This window comes from Nycticebus coucang, chromosome 11, assembly GCF_027406575.1.
Source record: "Nycticebus coucang isolate mNycCou1 chromosome 11, mNycCou1.pri, whole genome shotgun sequence".
In the NCBI taxonomy this organism is placed as follows: domain Eukaryota; kingdom Metazoa; phylum Chordata; class Mammalia; order Primates; family Lorisidae; genus Nycticebus; species Nycticebus coucang.
In genome coordinates, this window is record NC_069790.1 from 106,060,202 (window position 1) to 106,082,893 (window position 22,692).

The 22,692-nt window shown below is 41.1% G+C and overlaps 2 protein-coding genes across 12 annotated transcripts in view; one reads left to right on the forward strand and one right to left on the reverse strand.

The window, feature by feature from the left end:
- Positions 1 to 22,692, forward strand: part of CALD1 (caldesmon 1) — a 221,655-nt gene that overhangs the window by 104,299 nt on the left and 94,664 nt on the right. For 9 of the 11 annotated variants that reach the window (XM_053609393.1, XM_053609391.1, XM_053609395.1 and 6 more), the window contains one exon: positions 19,055 to 19,166. In XM_053609393.1, the coding sequence (XP_053465368.1) occupies positions 19,096 to 19,166 (71 nt within the window). In that variant the 5' untranslated portion in view covers positions 19,055 to 19,095. Of the gene's footprint in view, positions 1 to 18,184; positions 18,380 to 19,054; positions 19,167 to 22,692 lie in introns of those variants that run through there. The other 2 variants (XM_053609392.1, XM_053609400.1) reach the window with 1 other exon arrangement.
- The window catches only part of CYREN (cell cycle regulator of NHEJ), a 275,649-nt gene that overhangs the window by 17,988 nt on the left and 234,969 nt on the right, over positions 1 to 22,692 (reverse strand). The window lies entirely within an intron of this gene.

Sequence of the window (22,692 nt, forward strand, 5' to 3'; positions counted from 1 at the left end):
ATAGGGGAGAAGGCCTAAAATCCAGTCCCTTCTACGGGAGCCCGCCCTCAAGGAGACTGTCCTCAGAGTCCTTGTCATAAAATATGAGAAGGAAAATATGTCATGGACCTAACATAACCCAAGTTTGGGAAAAGATTGAGAGGACATGGGATCCCAGACTCCATGGTCTTGCCAGCACTCTGAAATCATTCTTTGTGGTAAGAAAGGTAAAGGAAGTTCCACCGTCACTACGTGCAATTATTTTATAACCTCGCACAAATTTCCCTGTCCGGGAAATTGCACCTGGTGGTAGGAGGCACCTCCATGGAAGCACACCTTTCTGCCTGACATGACTATTGACACAAAGAGATAACCCAAGGTGGGGTGCAGGGAAGGGGCACAGACAGAAAGGAGAGAGACAGACAGCCATGCCAGGAGCTCTTGTCTAGAACTCCTTGCCAGACTTCTGTTCCCATAAACATGAGTGGCTGTGCAGCAAAGAAAAAAGAATGATTATGAAAGTTAGCTTTGAAACAAAGCTATCCAGCCTTACCTGAGCTTCCCACTATAATAGGATTGGTATAGTAATCGGACAGATTCACCTGCTTCTGCACTCTGCTTTGGGCTGCTGAACAAAAGGAACCGTAGCCACTATCCCTACAACAGTAAGATTTAAGCAGAAAACACACTCAATCTGGGTTGTTGTTTTTTTTTTCCCTCCTCCCTTTTGCTAATTCAAGACAAAATGCCCATCATTCACTCTAACACCAGCCTTTAAGAGCTGGAGACAAATGGAGTCTGAATATTCACGCCAATGTACTATAGATGAGCTGTGATTTCAAGATGCTAGCTGTTCTACTGAAGGGGGGAAAGGGCGGTTGACTAGTTCTATATCTTTGGCTGAAAACACTTTGTTAAAGAGCAATGGAGAAGGCCAACATTAGTACTGAGTCCTGTTCTTTAAGGACCAAATATGATATATTATGGAATGAGCTTGGGGGAAAGTACGTTTATCATATCTACAGGATGCAGGCGGGGGGCGAATGCAAAAACATGTGGGGCCTTGAGGAAAGAGCTCTTCTAAGAACATTTTCTCCTTATTCGTCAATGAATTCCTCCCATAAGTATAATTATGCCATAGTTTTGAATCTGATTTCACCATGGAATTACAAAATTTATAAAGACTATTATAATGGGAGACTCTCGGGACCTATCTGACTGCCACACCTAGATTATTGGCAAATGATTTATAAATAAGATGCAATTGTGCAATCAGTGTAATCTGGCTTATTGTACCCTCAATGAATCCCCAACAATAAAAAAAAAAAATAAGATGCAATTGTAAGCCAGGGTTGATGGGAAGCTCCTGGCCACCATTAGAACCTTCCTTAAACGTGCATGTTCAGTCACTCACTCTTTCATTTATTCTGCAGACACATTGGATTGGACTTTCTCTATCTCACACACCATATTGGATCTGGGCTACATTTGCAATTCTAATATTTTTTCCCATAAAATGGGCTCTTTTAAATTCAATGCAATGGAGAATTTGGTGAATCCAATGATGTGTTCACTGACGTAAATTGTGATTTCTGATACTCTATTTTTCATTGGCCTTTCCTTGGCAAAGGGTCATAATATTTTAAATATCTCTGCCCTCTCATCCACCTATTATAGTTAATTATGTGGTTTATAGGCAAAATACTTCAATGTACTGGCTATATTTGTAAATCTACTTTTCTGCCAATCACTATGAAGAGTGATGCATAATTGTACCCTAGGTTATTTATTTCCTATATTCTGTTGTTTTTTTTTTTTTTAAATAGGGAGAATATAACTGTAAGTTTGAAAGTTCAGTCATCCTGCGGTATTTGTGGGGAATTGGTTCCAGAATCCCTTAAGACACCAAAGCCCAGGAATCTCCAAGTCCCTTATATCAAATAGCACAGTATTTGGGTATAAACTACACACATTTTCCTGTGTACTTTTAATCATCTCAAGATTACTTACAATACTGAATACAATGTAAATGCTATGTAAATAGCATATGGATTTTATTTGTATATTTTTCATTTTTGTATTGTTATTTTTTTTGTTCGTTTGTTTGTTTTTTTGAGACAGCATCCTGGGTAGACTGCTGTGGCATCCTAGCTCATAGTAACCTGAAACTCTTGGGCTCAGGTGTTCCTCTTGCCTCAGCCTCCAGAATATCTGGGACTACTTCTACTGTCCACAACACGAAGCTAGGTTGTCTATTTTTAGTAGAGACTGGGTCTCACTTTTGCTCAGGCTGGTCTCAAACTCTTGAGCTCAGGTGATCCACCTGCCTTGGTCTCCCAGAATGCTAGGATTACAAGCCTGAGTGAGCCACCGCAGGACAATAAGCCATCCAGCTTATCATCATTTTCTTATTGGGGTCTTTTTGGGAATATTTTCTATACACTTGTGATTGACTCTGCGGATGTAGAACCCACCAATATAGACAGCATATTGTAATTGAACTTCAAAGCAAATTAAGAATTGTGTGACATTTTTATGGAATGCTCACAGGAATCAAAGGTGAGAGACCAGAAGCCAATCTACCTTCACAACAGCAGAACTTAAGCCACAGGCCTGTCACTGGCACAAGTCCCTCTACAACACTTCTCTCCCCATGCCTAACTTACTACATTCAATATATCATCTTCTGTTTCTTAAAGAAGACCTCCCAAATAATCTTTAGGTCCCAGAAAACCTAGACCTGCCCCAAGGCTGGCACAGATAAACTTAGATGATTTAGCTTCATAGCTAAAGCTAATTAAGCAAGCAAAGTGAAGAAATGGTCATAGTGTAAAATGTGGTCATTTATTTTTGTAAAGCTTTAACACAAACCTGGCTTATTTTCTAAAGTGAAGCCCTCTTAAATGAAATAATATTAATAAAGCAGTTGAACACAAGTAGAAGATTCATCATAATTTCATTAATAAGCAGCAACTCTGAACTTAACCTAACATGAAGCAGACCAAACCCTCCTGCTGACAGGAAATGGCTCCTTGTAAGAGCATTTGTGAGAGGGGCATAAATTTTTCCAGGCGATCACAAGATCACTTCATCATTGAGGTCCTTGCCATAGTTAACTTTGTATTATCCATTTATAGGTCTTGTGAGATGGAAGGCAGTGCTGTGATTAAGAGCACAGCCTCTGGGACAAGGTTGTGAATTTCAGCTCTGCCATTTGCTACTTGGAGCAAATGACTCACCTATGGGCCTCCATCTGTGTGTGTATAAAATGGGGACAAAAAGGACTGTTACAAGAATTTCAACGGACATTCTTAAAGTGCTTGGAATCGTGCTCAGCACATAGTAAGTGCTAGATAACTGTTGGCTAAATAGATAAACTTGTCTATCTAGACTGAAAGCTAGTATGGAATTATGTGTGAGCTAATCCCCGCTCATAGTATTTATCCTGGAAGATCAGTCATTATGAAAAACTCTAGAAATCATGTTCACAAACCAGCAGTCCCAGCCCCACACTGCCTTGCAAATGTTTTTCCTTTGTCTGCATTTTTTAATTTTGATTGAATTCTCTCAAGGATGCGTGCATCCTCCATTTTCTCCCTAGGCCTCTACTCCCAGATATTTACCTCTTTGGGCCTTAAAATTAGTTGAGTTTGTCATGCCAGACAAATGAATGATCACATATTATGTGAACACTCCTACAGTCAGTGGCAGTTTCCTGGCTCTTTGGGAGGGAGATGGGGCCAAGGAGGAGGTTCACGAGGAGCCACTTCCATTCCCTGATGTTCTATCTGTAAACACACAGGAGGGAAATAGCAACTAGAGAAGCTGAGTAAGTAGAGACTTAGAAAAATGTAGAAGCAGAGATCTGCTCTACCCGACGTCACAGCGGACCACGGGGATTTTTAGGAATGGAAGGTGCTTCAGGTTATGGGAGGCAGGAAGCAAGGCAAAGGTCCAGAGGCAGAGATGAGTGCTAAATCATTGCAGGACTAGGGAGTTTAGCCTGACTGTAACTTGTGTCTGCCTAGACACATGAGACCTGGGAGAGATGGAGTAGGGCCCTTTGAAGGAGGCCTTCTGAGGTCTGCAGAGAAACAAGATGTTGACATGTGGAAGAAAGGTCATCCTTCCTCAACAACCCCCTCCAAAACAGAGGCACCTACACCTCCCAGTCACGAGCCCTAAAGAGCCCTGAATGCCCAACAGCTTCCCAGACCTGCAAGGCGGTCCCTGAGTGAGGATAGTGGTAAGCCTCGGGTTGCTTCTGCTTCCCGTTTAAAGCATCTTTGATCACTTCTCCTGCTAACAAAGAATATCCAAGTTCAGCCTCATCGCTGGGGTCAGTTCGGCCTTTCTGCTATGTAACATCTGTTTTTGAAATTCAGCTGAGACCCTGACTTAAATCTGTTTAACTTAAAAAGCAGCAGGAGAACATCTTGTTTTCATGAATGTCCAGAGGCTGTGCGTCAACAAATAAAAGGTCTGTTTGTGGTATTCAAAGTAGAAAAGCTGGTTTTGCGATGTTCTGCCACTGGGATAAATTTATTATGGACTGTTTGTTTCTTGGAATCATGAACCAAAGTTTGAAAAACACAGTGGAGCAGCTTAGTTGAAATCAGCAAATTTCTGCTTGACGGTGGGTGAGAAACATGCTCTTACTGTCAGAAGTTCACTGAGCTGCGTGGGTTCCGAAGGATGCTCCCTTTCATGCCTTCCACCTTAGCAGGTGAAGTCAATGTCTCATGTGGATTCCCACGTCTGCCTGAATTCTGGCAGAGAGAATCGAATGGACCATTATCTACATGTTACTTACTCGGGACTTGAAGTGGGAAAGAAGAGAGCGAGGATGGTTCACCATCCCTGAATCAGACTAGTTACTTCTCCCCTACTATTTTAGGAGAGAGCGGTGGAGAGGAGTTCTATTCGTCTGCCCTCTAGCAGAGATGGCAGCTGATATTTGATGAGTGAATACAAACTCTGGTCTTACACACTGATTTTCCTTTATGAATGCAGGTCTCTATGTATATTACTCCCATTCCTGTTTGAAAAAGCCATTCCTGCCTAGCCTTATTCTACCCCAAAGGAAACCATTAAACCCTTCCTATATCTGTAGTTCTCTCTCAAGGAACCTTGTTTTCTTCCTTCCTAATCCTTATGGCAATTTATATTTTGTTTATTGCCTGTATCTACCATCAGACGGTGAGCCCCCGGGGGGCAGAGTAGCTAAGTTCACAATTTATATGCCACACTAAGCAAGGTGACTAGTGTATGAATAATAATACTTCATAAATATTTACTGAATGTTTTTATTGAAATTCTCATTGTGAGGATGGTTGTAGAGCCTCAACCACTCCTGACTATATCTGGATTTATTTATTTATAAGACAGAGTCTTACTCTGTCACCTTAGGAAGAGTGCCATGGTGTCATAGCTCGCAGCAACCTCAAACTCTTGGGCTCAAACAATCCTCTTGCTTTAGCCTCCCGAATGGGTGGGGCTACAGGCACACACCACAACACCCACCTGGTTTTTCTATTTATTTTTTATTAGAAATCAGTTCTCACTCTTGATCAGTCTGGTCTCAAACTCCTGAGCTCAATCATTCCACCTGCCTCAGCCTCCTAAAGTGCTAAGATTACAGGCTGAGCCACCTGTATCTGGATTTAAACTCAGGGAAGGTGACAATAGGGCTTGTAATGAAGTTCAATATGTAGGGCCGTCTGTGTGATGACATACTCACACTCCTCTCAAAGGTCCTCCTAGTGGGATGAGTTAGTCTGACCATCTCTATTTTCTCAATGTCAAGTTGTCAAGCTACATTGGCCAGCATTGATGTCATAGCACATGACAGAAGTTTAAGATTTTTTTCTCTCAGCTCAGCACCTATAGCTCAGCAGCTAGGGTGCCAGCCACATACACCAAGGCTGGCAGGTTCGAACCCAGCCCGGGCCAGCTAAACCACAATGACAACTGCAACAAAAGAGTAGCTGGGCATTGTGGCGGGCACCTGTAGTCCCAGCTACTTGGGAGGCTGAGGCAAGGGAATTGATTAAGCCCAAGAGTTTAATGTTCACAGCTTGTGAGCTGTGATGCCACAGCACTCTACCGAGGGTGCCATAGTGAAACTGTGTCTCAAAAAAAAATTTTTTTTTTTTTTTTCTCAAATGGTGAGCTCATTCCTGGTGAATCTAATTAGAAAGAAAGTCTGGCCCACCAAGCACCTGGTGAAGGCAGTATGCATTCATATGGTCAGAAAGATGTTTGGGTACCCAACGGGCAGGCATAGGGCTTAACATTCACATTCATTTATCCAGTGATCACAGTATTTTGCCTGATGGTCAGGCAAAATGTGAATACTTCAACTTGAGTAGGAACAAGCTAGATTCATTTGCTCATTTTGCTTCAGCTGCCTGTGTAGACAGGGTTGAAATGCAAATGATTTCTGTGTTTCAAAGGCTCTCAAGAGAAATGCTCATTCGTTTACAAGAGATGCAATTCCACAATAGTTTCTTGCTTTGTATACTTGAAAACATTCCCAAAGAAACAAAGTTGGATGCAGAAAAAATATTGGGAGAAAAGAAAAATAATACTCCAAATTCTGAACAATTCTACTTTAATAGATTGATCTGTCTGCCAGCTGGCCACAGGGTTGACTACTTGTAATATATACTTTTGGTAGGCCACATGTAGTTCTTGGAACTGTTTATATTAGGCTGCAGAAACTTAATTATTCTAAAATTGGCAGGATTCTCTTTGGTTACTTAATGCAAAATTGCTTAGTCATCTTTATACATAATGTGGACAGCTTTTGTTTAAGTGTGAAAAAGTGGGAACTGCAAATGTACTCCAAAGACATTTCAGTGCAGGTATTAAAACAAGAGGGGTTTGTTTGTTTGTTTGTTTTTCAAGACCAGGTGGTTGCCACATGCTTTAATTTGATAAGCTAGGTAACTGTTGAGTTGAGGTTCTTGATTACAAGTATTTTTCCGTTTTCTTTGTAGATTTTGTCAGAAGTAAAAAGCTATTGCCGCTGCTGCTTGGATTGTACATGTATTCTAATCCTACATTTTGCAAAGTATAGGCTTTCCTGCAAGACAGTGAGAAGTTCTAAAGTCAGCTGTTGGACCGGTTTTCTCATTCTCTGAAACAAACAAGGATGTCATTTCATAATGGTTGTCACAAAGATCCTCCTTTTGACTCTTTCGGGTTTGAATCCTTATCTCATCATCCTTAAATTGCTGCCTTGCAAATGCAATACCGATCCACAGCTTCAGCCTGGAGGAGGAAAGGAGCAGGCAGAGTGAGTTTCTTCTGCATAAAATCTGAAGTGGGGCCTGGAGGCTTCCAGTTTTCCCAGGAATGCCCATGGCAACCTCACACTCTTCCTGTGATCTGGGCTGGGGCTCCTAAGAGAGATGGTGAGAAAAGATAAAAGTCCTGTAGCCAATGGGTCAAGACACCAAGCCTGGGAAGGGTAGGTTCCCAAGCAAACATCCAGAACAGTACCTTCTGCTTCTAATTACTGAGTGTGGTTAAAGAGCAAAATCAGGCAACACTTTTTTTTAGACTGATGGAAGCATTTAAATCGGCTCTGAATGTCAGTATTTTCTAATTATGATGGAGGGGTGGCAAGGAATCTCCAAAGGCCATGGAAATTTGAAGGGTTTCAGCTGAACCCTGTTTCTCTTCTTATTCATTATATGTTTTCTTCTTCTTTTCCTTTGAACATCCTGGAACAAACCTATTCCCTCAGTTAAATAGCTAATACTCCTCTTCCTGAAACTAGAGTGACTTTCTAAGACAAAGTTCTTTTCCACCAGAGGAAAACAACCACAATATAAAACCAAAATATAAAATAGGGCTCTGTAGTAAACCACCATAATCCCCAAGGTTACTAAGAGCTCAACTGGAGATGCAGTCTTTGATAATGTCTTAGCCAAATTCATCTGTTTACTAGTTAAGCCCATTGCATGAGCAATGCCCTGGAATCCATTCCAAGTCAACAAGTGTGAACTCAGTGCTGAATATAAGAGAAATAGTCAGTTAAGAAATTTGAGGGATCATAACAGTGAGTAATCACCTAAAGGATGTTATGATTTCTTTCTAGAAAATAAACTACATGGACTTAGTAATTAAAATATAAGCTATAGACTGAGCACCCAATAGAAACATAATATGGGTACCAATAAAAATCATGTTGTTGAGGAAGTTGTTCCAAGATCCTACGGTTTTTGTGTCAATCTTCAGTAAGCACCCATTTTGAGCCATTTCTTACCTGAAGAAAAGTCTAATAGACCCAAACTAACAAATGGATGAAACTACTAAGTGACTCATGTACAAAGAAGGAGGAAGCAATCTAAGCACTTTTCAACTTATTTATCTATAAATTTATGTGCTTAAGTTATACATCTATTATGTCCAAGAGACACAACAGATAATAATGTCCCTTGGTTTGGTTTCATAGCTTTCCATCTCAGGTTACAAACTCCTAGAAGATATTCTCTATCCTGCTTTCTTATTCCAGAAGAGAGTAGACACACTTGGTGATGATGAAGAATAGAGGTTGAGTAATTCACTGGAGAATAATTGGTCCCTGATCAATAATAGCATATACTTTATATGCAAAAATACCATTGTTAAGAACTTTGAATTGTTTCTAGCAATATATGAATTTGCTTCCTGCCATCTAAACCCTCCTGCTTTGTATTCCTAAGGCTCTAGAACTGCTTTCAATCACCTAATTGAACAAACCCATCCTGAAAAGCAGTCACATGAGTTGCTGGTATTCTTAAAGATGAGTAGTCCAGCAAATCCAGAGAGTCATGCCCAAGAAAAACTATAATTGTGTAAAATGTGGTCATCTCTATAGCACATTTCTAATTGGTAAAGACTCAGTAGTCTCTGATCTTTTGTCCCAGATAACCACTTTGGGCTTTGTTACTCGATTTGAAGAATGATCTTCCTTCGGGCAGTGTCTCATCTTCTTTTGCATTTGCCAAGCATTTTATTTTCTCAATACCAAGTGCCCAGACACAGCAAGATTGCTCAATCCACGGGACTGAGGGAACTGAAAGAATTAGAAAAGCACAGCCTGCATTGAGATAGTGACCACACGACACCCCATGTTTTATTGCATCTTCTCTATGAGATTGTAGAGTCCTTGATTCAGAAACCATGTCTTGCACACCTCCATGTCTCTGAAGCGGAGAACATTACCTCACCCAATAGAATCATCGTATATTAGGAGTTAGAAGATCTTACAGCAGGGCTGTCCAATAGCCCTTTGTGCAATGACAAAAACATTCTTTACCCAGTCTTACATGGTGGCTGCTAAATTTGTATGTGGCACTAAACACTTGAAATGTGTTCCCTCAGTGAAACTGAGGAACTGAATTTTTTATTTTATTTAATGTTAATTAATTCATATTTAAATTGTCCCATATGACTGGACTCTACCACGCTGGACAACACAGCCTTAGAATCTTGAAAAATATATCTTCACCTTTTAACAGATGGTCATTTCACCTGTACCTGGCTGTTGTCAGTGATAGGGGCTCACCCTTCTGAGCAGCCTTTCCCCCTCCCCCCATTGTTAGATAATTCTGTTGGAGCAGCCCTCAACACATCTAAATTGTGTGTGGTAATTCTACATATGCCTCTGTGGTTCAGGCACACATTTATAAAGCACATTCATGTGGTTTTTAGCAAGGCCATGCCAAGGTTATGCCAAGGCTAACAGGGACTCAAGTTGGTGGAGAACTTCCACCTTTGCCTTGGGCTTCACATCTGTGTCATTTATGCTTCTCTGGACACTAAACCCCAGCAGCAGCCCCAGGTGGTATTAACCTGTGACTTTCAGTCTAACCCTTCTCGAATTTGTCAAGGAAAAGTATCTCAACTCTTGAAAAGGGAACAGAAGAAATTGTGTTCAAATGTTCACTTCCACTCACTCTTTTCAGCAACTTTCAAGGTGCTTTCGAGACAGTCTAAATACCAGGGCTTATTTCCCACTAATTTGCTATGTTTAAGGAGCTAATGCCAAAGTTCTATTTGCCTCAGTCTTCTTTCTTTAAGTGGAGGATAAAAGTACCCTTATCACTGGGTGGCGCCTGTAGCTCAAGGAGTAGGGCGCTGGTCCCACATGCCGGAGGTGGTGGGTTCAAACCCAGCCCCGGCCAAAAACCACAAAAAAAAAAAAAAAGTACCCTTATTACTTGAGAGGATCATATAAGGATAATTTTGAAATTATAGAATAGAATAGAATTTTGAAAAATATAAGGTGATATTTGCGATAGCACTTCCAGATGCAACCCGAAGTTCGTAAGCCTGTATTCCTAAGCATTTAAGTTAGTATTAGCAAAACCATCATTCTACTAAGCCGAAACACCCAAACGGGGAGGGCATGAAGACATAGGCTTTAGGAACGTTGAGTATGTCAGGTCCTCTGTTGGTAAGTGGATAAATACAAATAGAAAAAAGTAATTGATAAAAGACTGAACAGGGAAGGAGAGGAAACCTAGGTCATAACCTGCTGACCCACTCTTAGCAGGGTTTTGTGTTATAGGTCCCACTGATTAGAGAAAAGAAATAACTGGAAAAGGCAAAGGCTTCATTGCATTCATTCTTATTCCTATGTTGCTGGTCTCCACAAATGTGCTTTAATGATTGTACACATTTTTTTTAAGTAGCACAGATTTTTGGAACAAGATGGTGAAAGTTGAGCGAAAATTAAGTCCACACTGTACATTACAATCCATTTGTTTATTTGGTTTTCGAGTCCCAAATGAACCTTTCAGTTCAGAAAAGAGCAAAGCAGGTTGATAAATTGATTTTTTTTTAAAAAGGACAAAAGTTCACTTTCTACCATCACAAAGCAAACACTGCCAGATTTACTGTGTAACTACTGCAAATGGGGGGTTATGTAACTTTTGAGATTCACATATTCTATTACCAAAGTCTCTGATTCACTTTGTAAGCCACAATCAGTCAATAAAGTACAAAGAAATGAAACAGTTTCAGTTACATTTTCCATACTCAGAACAGTAAAATCCAGGACAAAAATCCAGTGGCTCAACTTGGCCATAATTCCTGAAGTGCCTACTATATGTCCCAATAGCAAAGAGATTTTTTTTTAAAAAGACTATATCTTTTCATGAGTGGCCTTAAAAACAAAAGTATATGCAAAGCAAAATACCAGTAAAAACATTTAAAGACTAAAGAGAAGAAGTGATGAGCCACAGCAAGGTGATATGTTATTAATTAACAAAGCAAGTTATTAGTAGCTGCTCTAGGAGGGAGCGATAACTTTGAACTAGGGCTGGGGAAAGGTATCATGAAGGAAGGAAATTTGAACCAGAAATTTATGATTGAATAGAATACAGCTACTGAAAAGAGGAGCTCATTCCACATGGATGAAATACAATGAATTCAAGTGCAGAGGTAGAAAATTGCAAGATACATTTGAGAGGTAATGAAATATTTTTCTTACCTGGGATGCCATGATATGATCAACTTGAAAGGAAGACTGAAAATTTCTAGATCAGAAAATCCAAAGAGAATACACTTAGATATTCAAAACATTTAGAACTGGGAAAGAGGAGACACAGATCTCCCAAGCTTGCTGCATCTGTCTGTGCTGGGTAGGAAACCAGGCACAGCCCATAGTAGTATGGGTTTACAATGAAACTTTGGGCATCATCTGTTCCAGCCATATCACTCTACAGAGAACCCAAGCTCAGGGATCTTTGGTTCTGTTCTCCTAAGTCTGAGTGCAGGTCACTGTTTGCTAAGGCTTTATGGAGAAGGATAGTTAAAGGGTTACAGTAAGCAAAGATCATTTGAAGAACAGAGGTAGGGAATCTGCTGGAATAGACCATGCCCAGAAACCATCCAATTTCTTTAGACACTGGTTCTCAACCTTCCTAATGCCATGGCCCTAATGTCGCGACCCACAGGTTGAAAACCACTGCTCTAGAATGAAAAGAATTATCACTGAGTTGCAGTAATAGCTCAATTGACATTAACACCTATTCTTGAATAGACATAACACATTCCCTGGCTTTCTCTCACAAATCCCTGAATCTCAAAAACAACAACAAACAAACAAAAAAAAAAACAGAAAGCAAATGACAAGTGTGATCCAAGGATGAAGATAGGCATGAAAAGCCTTGTGAAAGTTTAAAAAAGCAAGAAAATCTAAAATACTATTAAGTTTCAGGAAGGTAAAGACCTTTCTGTCTTTTTCACTCTTGTATCATGGTGCCTAGAGCAGTACCTGTACGTAACAGATGCTTAGTCAGTGTTTATTAAACCCAGGTTATATAAATCTTTTTGTGAGGCCTCATGGAAGTAAATCATGAACTTTATAGTGGGTACAAAATGATGAGCAGTCAGAAAGGACCTGTCCAGTAATGGTTATAAGTGTTGAAATACTAGAGTTTCTTGAAATAAGAGGGAGATAGTGATATTGAGGGTGAGGATGTAGGGTGTTAGAGGAGGAAGGAAGGTGTGTAATGAGGAAAGTGTAATGTAAGAGAAGAAACTCCAAGATAGCAAAGAAAAACATGTAGAGATACTGTCCAGGACACAGCCAGCCATCCTGAGTTACAAATTTTATAAAACACAATAAAATAATATTTGGAAGACTAATTTAATAGAGATCTTTTGTAGCTTGATAATTCTATAATTTAGACCAAATGGGTTTGAAACTGAAGGCATGGGTAATTTTAAAGATCACTTCTTATCTTATGTTTGTATGATCCAAAGAATTAAAGTGACAATAGTCCTCTCAGAACTCCTCTGGGGCCTCTTAATTATTCCCTGAAATGGAAAACAATTCCTAGAGAGAAATGATGGGTCAGTCCCATTCATCAAGAATGTTACAGAGGTTAAGAGCATACACTCTGAAATTCTGTAAAATGAGGATTGTAATAGCTGCCTCACAGGTTCATTATGCAGATAAAATAAGATCGTATTTTTAAATGGCCCAGACGAACTACGAAACTATGAAAAGACATGGAGGGAACTCAAATGAATATTGTTAAATGGGAGACACCAGGCTGAAACGACTCCATGCATACCACATGATTGCAACTATCATCATTCTAGAAAAGCCAAAGCTAGAGAGACGTAAAAGAATCAGATGAGCAGTTGCCAGATGTTGCAGTGAGGAGAGGAAAGGGAAGAATAGGTAAGCACAGGGGATGTTTAGGGCAATGAAACTGTTTTGTACAATGCTGTTTGGCAAATACATATTGTGCATTTGGCAAAACCTATAGAACTGTACACACGGAGTGAACCCTAATGTAAACTATGAACTTTAGTTAATGATAATGTATCAATATTGGTTTGTCAATTGTAATAAACATATCACACTACTACAACATGTTGATAGGATATAGTCATTTCCTAAGGCTGCCATAGAAAAGTACCACACATTAGGTGGCTGAAGACTGGGGTTCCCATCCCCATGGCCATGGATGGGTACTGTGGTCACACAGCAGGAGGTGAGCAGCAGGCAACCAAGTGAAGCTTCATCTGTATTTACAGAGGCTCCCCATCACTCACATCACTGTCTGAGCTCCACCTACGTTAGATCAGATCACCAAAAGACAGGACAGAAACTTTTCTCATGAGGACAGATGAACCACCAATAAACACATGAAAAAATTCTCATTGTTCCTAATCACCAGAGGAATGCAAATCAAAACCACCTTGATTAAAACAAAACAAAACAAAACCACCTTGAGATATCACCTAACCCCTGTGAGAATGGCCTACATCACAAGGTCCCAAAACAATAGGAGCTGGTGCAGGTACAGAGAGAAGGGAGCACTCATGCACTCACTTTGGTGGAACTGCAAACTAGTACAGCCTCTGTGGAAAGAAGTATGGATATTCCTTAAAGAAATAGAAAAAGACCTACCATTTGATCTTGCAATGCCATTAATAGGATGTTTTTCTTACCCAAAAGAAAAAAAGTCTTTTTTTTTTTTTTAGACAGAGTCTCACTTTATTGCCCTCGGTAGAGTGCTATGGCATCACAGCTCACAGCAACCTCCAACTCCTGGGCTTAGGCGGTTCTCTTGCCTCAGCCTCCCGAGTAGCTGGGACTACAGGCGCCTGCCACAACGCCCAGCTATTTTTTTGTTGCAGTTTGGCCGGGGCTGAGTTTGAACCCGCCACCCTCGGTATATGGGGCCAGCGCCCTACCCACTGAGCCACAGGCGCCACCCATCAGAAAAAAAGTCATTTTACCATAAGGATATTTGCACTTAAATGTTTAGAGCAGCACAATTCAGAATTGCAAAGATGTGGAAACAACCCAGGTGCTCTTCAACACGTGGATGGATTAATAAACTGTGGTACATACATACCATGGAATACCATGCAGCTGTAAAAATTTGGAGATTTCATATCTTTTCTAATAACCAGGATGGATTTGGAGACTATTCTCCTAAGTGAAGTATCACAAGAATGAAAAAACAAGCATCATATGTACTCAGTACTTATTGGGACCAGTAGATTAACAACTACATGTTCACATGAAAGAAAAACTCAATTAAATTCAAGTGGGGACAATCAGGGGAAGGGGTTGAGTAAATTCATACCCACGGTGATATTGCACACTTCCTAGGTAAAAGGCACAACTACAATCAGACTTTAACCTTACAAAAGCAAACTATGGGCCGGGTGTCTTGGCTCATGCCTGTTATCTTAGCACTTTGGGAGGTTGAGGTGCATGTACTGTTTGAGCTCAGGAATTCAAGACCAGCCTCAGCAAAATAAAGGCTCCAAAAATAGAAAAGCTTGCCTGAGCAAGAGCCAGTCTCAAAAAAAATAGCCAGGCATTGTGGCAGGTGCCTGTAGTCCCAGCTACTCAGGAGTCTGAAGCAAGAGGATTGCTCAAACCCAAGAGTTGAGGTTGCTGTGAGCTATGATGCCATGACACTCTACCCAGGGTGACAAAGTGAGACTTAATCTCAAAAAAAAAAGGAAAAAGAAAAAGCAAACTGGGCAGCGCCTGTGGCTCAGTGAGTAGGGCGCCAGCCCCATATGCCGAGAGTGGTGGGTTCAAACCCAGCCCCGGCCAAACTGCAACAAAAAAATAGCCGGGCATTGTGGCCGGCGCCTGTAGTCCCAGCTGCTCGGGAGGCTGAGGCAAGAGAATCGCGTAAGCCCAAGAGTTAGAGGTTGCTGTGAGCCGTGTGACGCCACGGCACTCTACCTGAGGGCAGTACAGTGAGACTCTGTCTCTACAAAAAAAAAAAAAAAAAAGCAAACTATGTGACCTAATTGTATGTACTCCCATATTAATCTGAAGTTAAAAAATAATAATAGTAGATTTCTTGGGCGAAAGATACACATCAGAAATTAAACTCAATTTTTTTAAAGGACAAGAATAATAAATTAGATTTAATAAATGTAAATATATTTTAATTCCTAGTTTGGGGAGGAAGATGGAGAAGGGAAAAAAAGAAGTGCTAGAGAAAGAGAAAAAGAAAAGAAAAGAAATGGCAGAAGAAATGCCAATAAATACTCTATCCTTGAAAGGAAGACAGGGAGAAGGAAAGGGAAGAGAAGAAAGTTCTAGAAGCCAGAAAGTGATGGTCACACCTTTTGTCACCTTGTGCTGATTACCTGGGCTGCAGACTCTGTGGCTTCATTACCAAAAGGAAGGGTATTCTTTGATTACAGCACCATGGACGAGCCCTATTGTAAGAAGATCCGTGTGTGAAAACCCATATTGAAAAGACAGATGTATCAGTAGGTGATGATTTACCTGCCTTTGCCTTTGTAAAGGTTGGTTTGGGGTTTTTTTTTGCCCACTTTACAAAAAGAGTGACTTCAGAGTCCTGTCAATAGCATGAGTACCATCCCCTGATCACAGAAAAAGATTTTCATGAAAATTTTCAAGACTGCATCTGTCACACACATCCATACATACCTCTTTTAGGCTACCCTGTCTAGTGGCGACACTTGGGAGCTTTATAGTTTATGGAATCTCCCCGCCTTGACATTTCATTCCTTTGTTGGTTGGGAGTTTGTTCCCTAACCAAGGTTGCTGGAAAGAATTCAGCACTGACTGGGGGTAGGCGTGGAAATGAGGGATTACCGGCTGGGGACATGGAAGCTGCCGCCCTCAAAAGAAGGGGAGCAGGGTGGGGGAGGGGGACACAATTCTACCCAGACCTGGTTCCCCTTACCTAAGAACAGTGCCAGAGATATTCAGAAAAGCTCTGTGATATAAGGGGTGAGGATGAAGGGAGCCCTCCAGGCCTGCCCTGTGCTGAGACCAACCAAAAGCCATTGTTTTCACAAGCATGCACCATCCCCTCTCCCCTGTACAAGATCCACACACACACACACACATGCACACTTGGTGGGACTGCAAACTAGTACAGCCTCCCCAACACAAGACCCACACACAACACCATACGCCTTTGCCTCCTCCTGTCCTCACTGCCACCCACCCAAGGCACAACCATAACCCAGAAAGGCTCTCAGTGGAGACTGGGAACAAGCACCCTCTCGCTCTCTCTCTTCTCTCTCCCTCTGGGTTCCCCCACATGGATACTCAAGTGTTCTGTAGTTTTTCTATGGTTGAAAAAGATAAAAAAGTGCCCGAGTAAGTAATAAAAGGTAAGGAGTGGGAGGAGGGAGTGGATAGAAAAGAAAGAATGTGCGTGGGTCGAGAGCCAGTGAGGACGGTCAGGGTCAGCCACCAAAGTGACCACACAATGTTGATCAGTTGTGTTTCCTGTGAGCGTTCCAAGATGCTGCTGGCTCTGCAAACCATGTACTTCTTGGGCCTGCTCGGAGATATTTATTTCACTGCTCATTAGCACCTCCACCAGAGATACAGGCGGAGAACCCCTATTGATTGCAGACAGGCTGCCAGAATGACTCCTTCACTTTGATGAGGTAGGAGGGAGAACCAGAGGCTTAGAGGATGCTCTCCAAGCTCCTTGGATATGAAAAGTAAAATTGTTTGCACACAGACAGACCTGGTTCTCTCATTTCTGTTTAGTGTTGCTATAGTTAATTCAAGAGGGGGTTATATGCAACAGAAGACCCTACTGAGGGGAGAGAAAAGTCTGCTTTCTCACTGCACTTAGTATTCAAGCACCCAAGTTTGGACCCTACTGCACACAGGACTGTCCTCCCACACCCTGCCTGGTGCTAGGCACAGGAGCCCACCCCTGGAAGAAACACATGCAGATGGCCTCTTAGGGGGCTCCCTAATCTCTTTTTTTATTCTGATAATTATGGAGATATTAGACTGGATATCTCTACAGTCTAATTAGAGAAACTCTTTGTCATTGATGAAATAAGAGGAAAAACTGGTCGTTTCCTTCATAACTACCAAGCCTGAGGAAGAACTCTTGCTAAGAGTAAGATAGAAAAGCAGATCAAAAAATTTAAGCCCTAGGCTCGGCGTCTATAGCTCACGCAGCTAGGATGCCAGCCACATACACCAGAGCTGGCGGGTTTGAATCCAGCCGGGGCCCACCAAACAACAATGACAACTACAGCCAAAAAATAGCCGGGCATTGTGGCAGGCTCCTGCAGCCCCAGCTACTTGGGAGGCTGAGGCAAGAGAATCACTTAACGCCCAAGAGTTGGAGGTTGCTGTGAGCTGTGACGCCATAGCACTCTACCCAGGGCAACAGCTTGAGACTTTGTCTCAAAAAAAAAAAAATTTAAGCACTAAATAAACACCAAGATTTGAATTTCTAAGATTTATAAGCAGTATTAATAATACCCTAGAGGATAAGAAAGGGGGAAAATTTTCAAACATCGTATAGTTTTGTTTTTGTTGGCTGAGGTTTTATTTTTGTTTTTGTGGGATTTTTTTTTTTTTTTTTTTTTTAACAGGGGAAAAAACACCCTTACAAATGAAAGAATTTGACTAGTTAAGAAAGTTTCTGAGTTTGGCTTCCAAAATCTAAGTTTTGCATTTTTGCTCCTTCAAACAAAGATGCCACCAGGTGTGATGGCTTTAGGTTTTGTACAGCTCCTTATTTTCTCACACAGGGCAAATGGCTTGTCTCGTGTGCACAGAAAGGGCTGGAAAATATTTTTGTGATCCGAGTGCAGCAGAGAGTCTAGGATTCCAGAGGAAGTGGAGGCCTCCCGTTCCACACAGGAAACAATCTTGAAGCAGGCCTTAAATGCCAGATTCCAGGCCGAGTTTAACTAACCACTGACAGCTCTGTAAACAAAGCAAGGACAAAAAGAGCCAGCTTCCCCTTTTCTGGTAGTCATTTTGGGTTTGGGGGCTGCAGGGGAATTCTGGAATACTTGACTCCATGGCACAGAAAGGCAAGGGAAGCGGGCTCCTCAGCTGAAAAGCTGGAAGGGGAAGATCTTTCCGGAATTTAAAACCATCACGGAGGAGGTAGGAAAGGGTAAAATGGTTGGATTCCATCTGCAGAAGGAGCCGGGAGTTTTGAGCTCTGAAAACAGCTTGATTACAACTTAACTGCCTTTTAAAAATGTTGCTTCATTATGTTTATTTGCGATGTTATTGCAGCGGTCTTTAGTAACGTTCTGAATCTTCTTTTAGAATCTGCACATCGTATGCTGAGATAATGTATTACTTTATTTCTCTTTTACTTTTTTAGTTCCTACGCACTCCTTTCTTTGCCACTTTCCTTTTTGCATTTATCGCTCTGCTGTTTTTCTCCTCTTTCTTTGTTCGTGTTTTCATCATTTTTGTCTGGAGTTCAGTGAGTTACGAAGAACAAAATCATTCAGGAAAATCTCAAGTGATTCTGCCAATATTTCAAGGCTTCAAAACCCTGCCTGTCTCCTGAGATCTTTTATTTTTTCTTTTTTAAATGTAATCCTGGGATCTTTAACTTATTTGTCCCTAATGTTTCATGAATGAGCCTAAATTTAACTCAGCTGAGGAGTCAGAAATTGATCACTGCCTACTTTATCAACTTCCTAAGGTATTTTTATTAAGAGTAAAGAATAAATAGGGAGGATGTAAAAGTGGGGAGGGGAAGCAATTCATGAGAGGCAGTACTCTGAGTCACCTATGACATTGACCCTACCTTCTCCCCTTCAGATCCAGACACTATCTGGTCTTCCTAAACCTGAAACCACACCATGGATGATTTTGAACGTCGCAGAGAACTTAGGAGGCAAAAGAGAGAGGAGATGCGACTCGAAGCAGAAAGGTAAGGATTCTGGTTGAAAAAATGCTCGTGTCCCATTATTAACAATATTGGTTTCCCTCTTCAAAGCCCATCCCTCTGAATGTGCAGTGTGGCTATATTGCACCCTTAACTGCTTGAAAAAGTAGACATTTTTTCTGTTAAACCTCTAAGTCCTGCATTACAAAAAGGAAAACAGACAAATAAGCATCAAGGAAAAGATTGGAGAAGAGCCAAAAGTTACATTTAATCAAGACCTTTCATGTTGGAATTGTTAAATTGACAAAGGTGATGTGTAAATAAAGGTTTAAAAGGCACATATGGTATTGAAATGACAGACAAATGCCAAATATTGAATATTTGAACCATTTAGGAAATGAGTCTTTGATCTAAAAAAGTAAAAGCAAAAAGCCCCAGAGAAATCGCGTGGCAAATTTTTATTCTTATTAGAAAAGCATCTAAAACCAGTGATGTCTACAGAACAGGTTAATTGTCAGTGGACTGTGTTACTGCCAGACCCTGCCTAGAGGGGGAAGACGTTTTGTTGTGTGAGGCCTCTGTAGTGGTGAATTTGACCATAGGTTTAAATCTTTGGAGAAAGCAGAGTAGACATTCACAAGGAGAAAAATTTTAAACAAAGATCTTAAAATCAAATCAATATTGCCTGCCAGGAATCCCAATACACAGTTAAAAAGTTGGTGGCAAGCTGATCCCTTAGGGAGCCTGCAGTAGAAAACTGGAAACATACACCTAGCACAAAGAATATTGTTCTCAATGTCCAACTTATTTTGGAGAATGCAAAAGAAGAAGATAAAATTACTGCCCTTGATAAACGTGACCAGAGTTGGCTGCCATTCATAGAATGTCTGTGCACATACGTGTGGCACTGTGAGTGGCGCCTGCCTTCCATGGGTTCAGGCCCTACTGTGCCCTGCATGAGCTGTGTGGCCACGAGCAGGTGACTTCTCTCTAAGCTATGGTTGCCTTATTTACAAAGTAGTCTTAACATCTACACAGCTTGTATAGTTGTTGTGCGGATTGCTGAATTTCATAAATAGCCTAGCCCCGTACCTGGCACATGGTGGGCTTTTCACAAATGATCGCTATTCTTATTGTTGTTATCAGCAGCAGCTGTTTATCACTAGCTAAAACAGTAAGAAACAACAGCACTTTAGCCAGAGCTAAACATTACTGCCAAGAGAAGGAAAGGCAGTCACTATCCTGTGATGAAACTAGTCAGAAAACATTTCTTGGAAGTGGTAAGCCCCTGAGGAAGGAGTGATGCTAACGAGGAGGAGACGGAGGCTGTCTAGGGGAGGGCATGGCTCTGCACAAGCTCAGAGGCAGAAATAAGAATCCTGGTACAAGAAATCTGCTGATTATTGGAGGAAAGGGGGATTGGACATGCACGTCTTGGTTGTTTCTATTTCACATAAAAGGAATAGACAGAGGCTTAACAAGGGAGTGGTGCGTGATGAAAGCTTTTGGAGAAAGCTATCTACAGTAGACTAGCACATGGGGACATCAGCCCTGGTAGAGTCAGTGTTGAAGACGGGTGATGAGAACCTGAATCACAGCAGTAAATATGGAAATAAAGAGAATCAAATATGAGACTCTTCATAGAGGGAGAACTAGCAAACCCTTTAAGACAGGGAAAAAAATCAAAGATAACTCCAAAGAATATAAGTCTGAAGAGCTGGAAGGAAGGTGTCTACATCATCCCAGATGGAAAATCCGGAAAGGATTTCATTCTTTGGTGGCCACAAGAGCTGTGATTAATTTCAGGTAGAAACAACTTCCAAATGGTGGTTTCTTGCAGGCACCTGGAGATAGAAAATCTCACTCTTTGCTCTAACAGGAAGAGGAAATATTAGAGAAATGAATTGGGGCACATTCAGTATGCTGGTGGTAGTGCAAAAGCTGAAGTGATAAATTCCCAAGAAAGCAAATGCAGAAAAAGTGAGGGATCTTAAAGACATAATGGAAACCATTAAAAGAGACAAAATATCAGAGAGACTGAGGGAGAACCAGAGGGTGTTTGGGGCCCCAGTGTGGAGTGGCCATCCAAGCATGTCACCCACCACAACTAGGCCCAGCAAGGCACTCCTCTTGTTCTTCCCAGTGCTAGTCCACAATGTGTCAGCATCCAACAGACATTTATTAAGCACCAACCAGGCTTACGGGTTCATGCTGGGGGGTGGGGGGTGGGGGGAATAATGATAACAAGTAAGCAGACAAGGTTTCTGCCTTAAGTGCCTCTGAGCATGTGAGGAAAGCAAAGTATAGCAGGACCAAAACATGGATCCGGCCGGAGTCCAGGGACCTGCTGCAGGAATGAGGACACGGATATTGAGCATCAGCAGCTTCAGCTTCTTTGCTATCTGTATGGACGGGGGTTCAGGGAATCAACGTGAGGGCAATGACTCTGCTGGGGTTAGAGCCGTACTGTGATTGCAGTGAATAAACCAGCTTTTTACAGATTAGAACTTTGCTTAAGAATTGACCACACAGCTACCTGGATGGTTCCTTCTAGTTCTTTATTTTGTATGAAGGGAGTTTTCTTGCTTTAATGTCAGACCTAAAAGGAATGTACACAGTTAATACAGGTTAGTTAGGTACCTTTAATAACCTCAAATAAATGTATACGAATTAATCCTACCCTTGTTGAACACACATTTTTGTCTGTATTATTTCTCTTAGAATATGAGATTCCATCTGTTTTCTTTTCTTTGCTTTCATGTCTTTCTTTTCTCTCCTTTCTCTTTCTTTCTTTTCTTGCTCTTTTTTTCATGTTAAGAGAGAGGAGGACTTAAGTATTTCCTTATATTTGTGTTTAAGTTTATTTTTCTCATATTTCAAGGTGAATCTTCCAATTCAGTTTTTCTGAGATTAGGTGAATCCATATTCACCGTTCGGGATTTTATAACATCTGATCATTTACTGGAATGGTGAAAGTCTGGATTTATGGTGCAGCCAACATTAATGGGAAAGTGCAGGGCGTGTGCAGGAAACAGATGGCCAGAACCAGAAATCAAGGGCTGTCTCAAATCATGGTTTTGATCTGAAGACAAAGAGCACATGAGACCCTGGGCAAGTCCCTCTTCCTTTGCCTCTAGACCTTGGCTTCCTCCTCTAAAATAGTATTGGGTGTGTTCTCTAGGGGATCGGTGGTCATTTTTAATTTCCTTTTGATTTTGGTATTATCTAATTATTTTTACAAAGATCATATATTCATATTTTTAAATAAACATTAAGGCTGTTTTCCTTTTGGAAAAAATTAATTCTATATCCCTATGCAGTATAGCTGGGGCTAGACTGGAAATCACCTAATTTTCCTTTGGATGTAGGCAATTCAAAGAAAGAACTCATCCTAGACCTTGAGTAGCAATGTAGCAAATTAGCCAAAATGGACTTAGCTCCAGGGCTCAGAGCTGCAGAACCATGCGTTCGCGCTCAGCACGTTTTTATTAGGCTCTGTTTTGGGCACTGAGGATAGACCAACAGAATGACAAGATGAGAAGGAGTGTGCTTAAGGCTTTTTAACCTATAT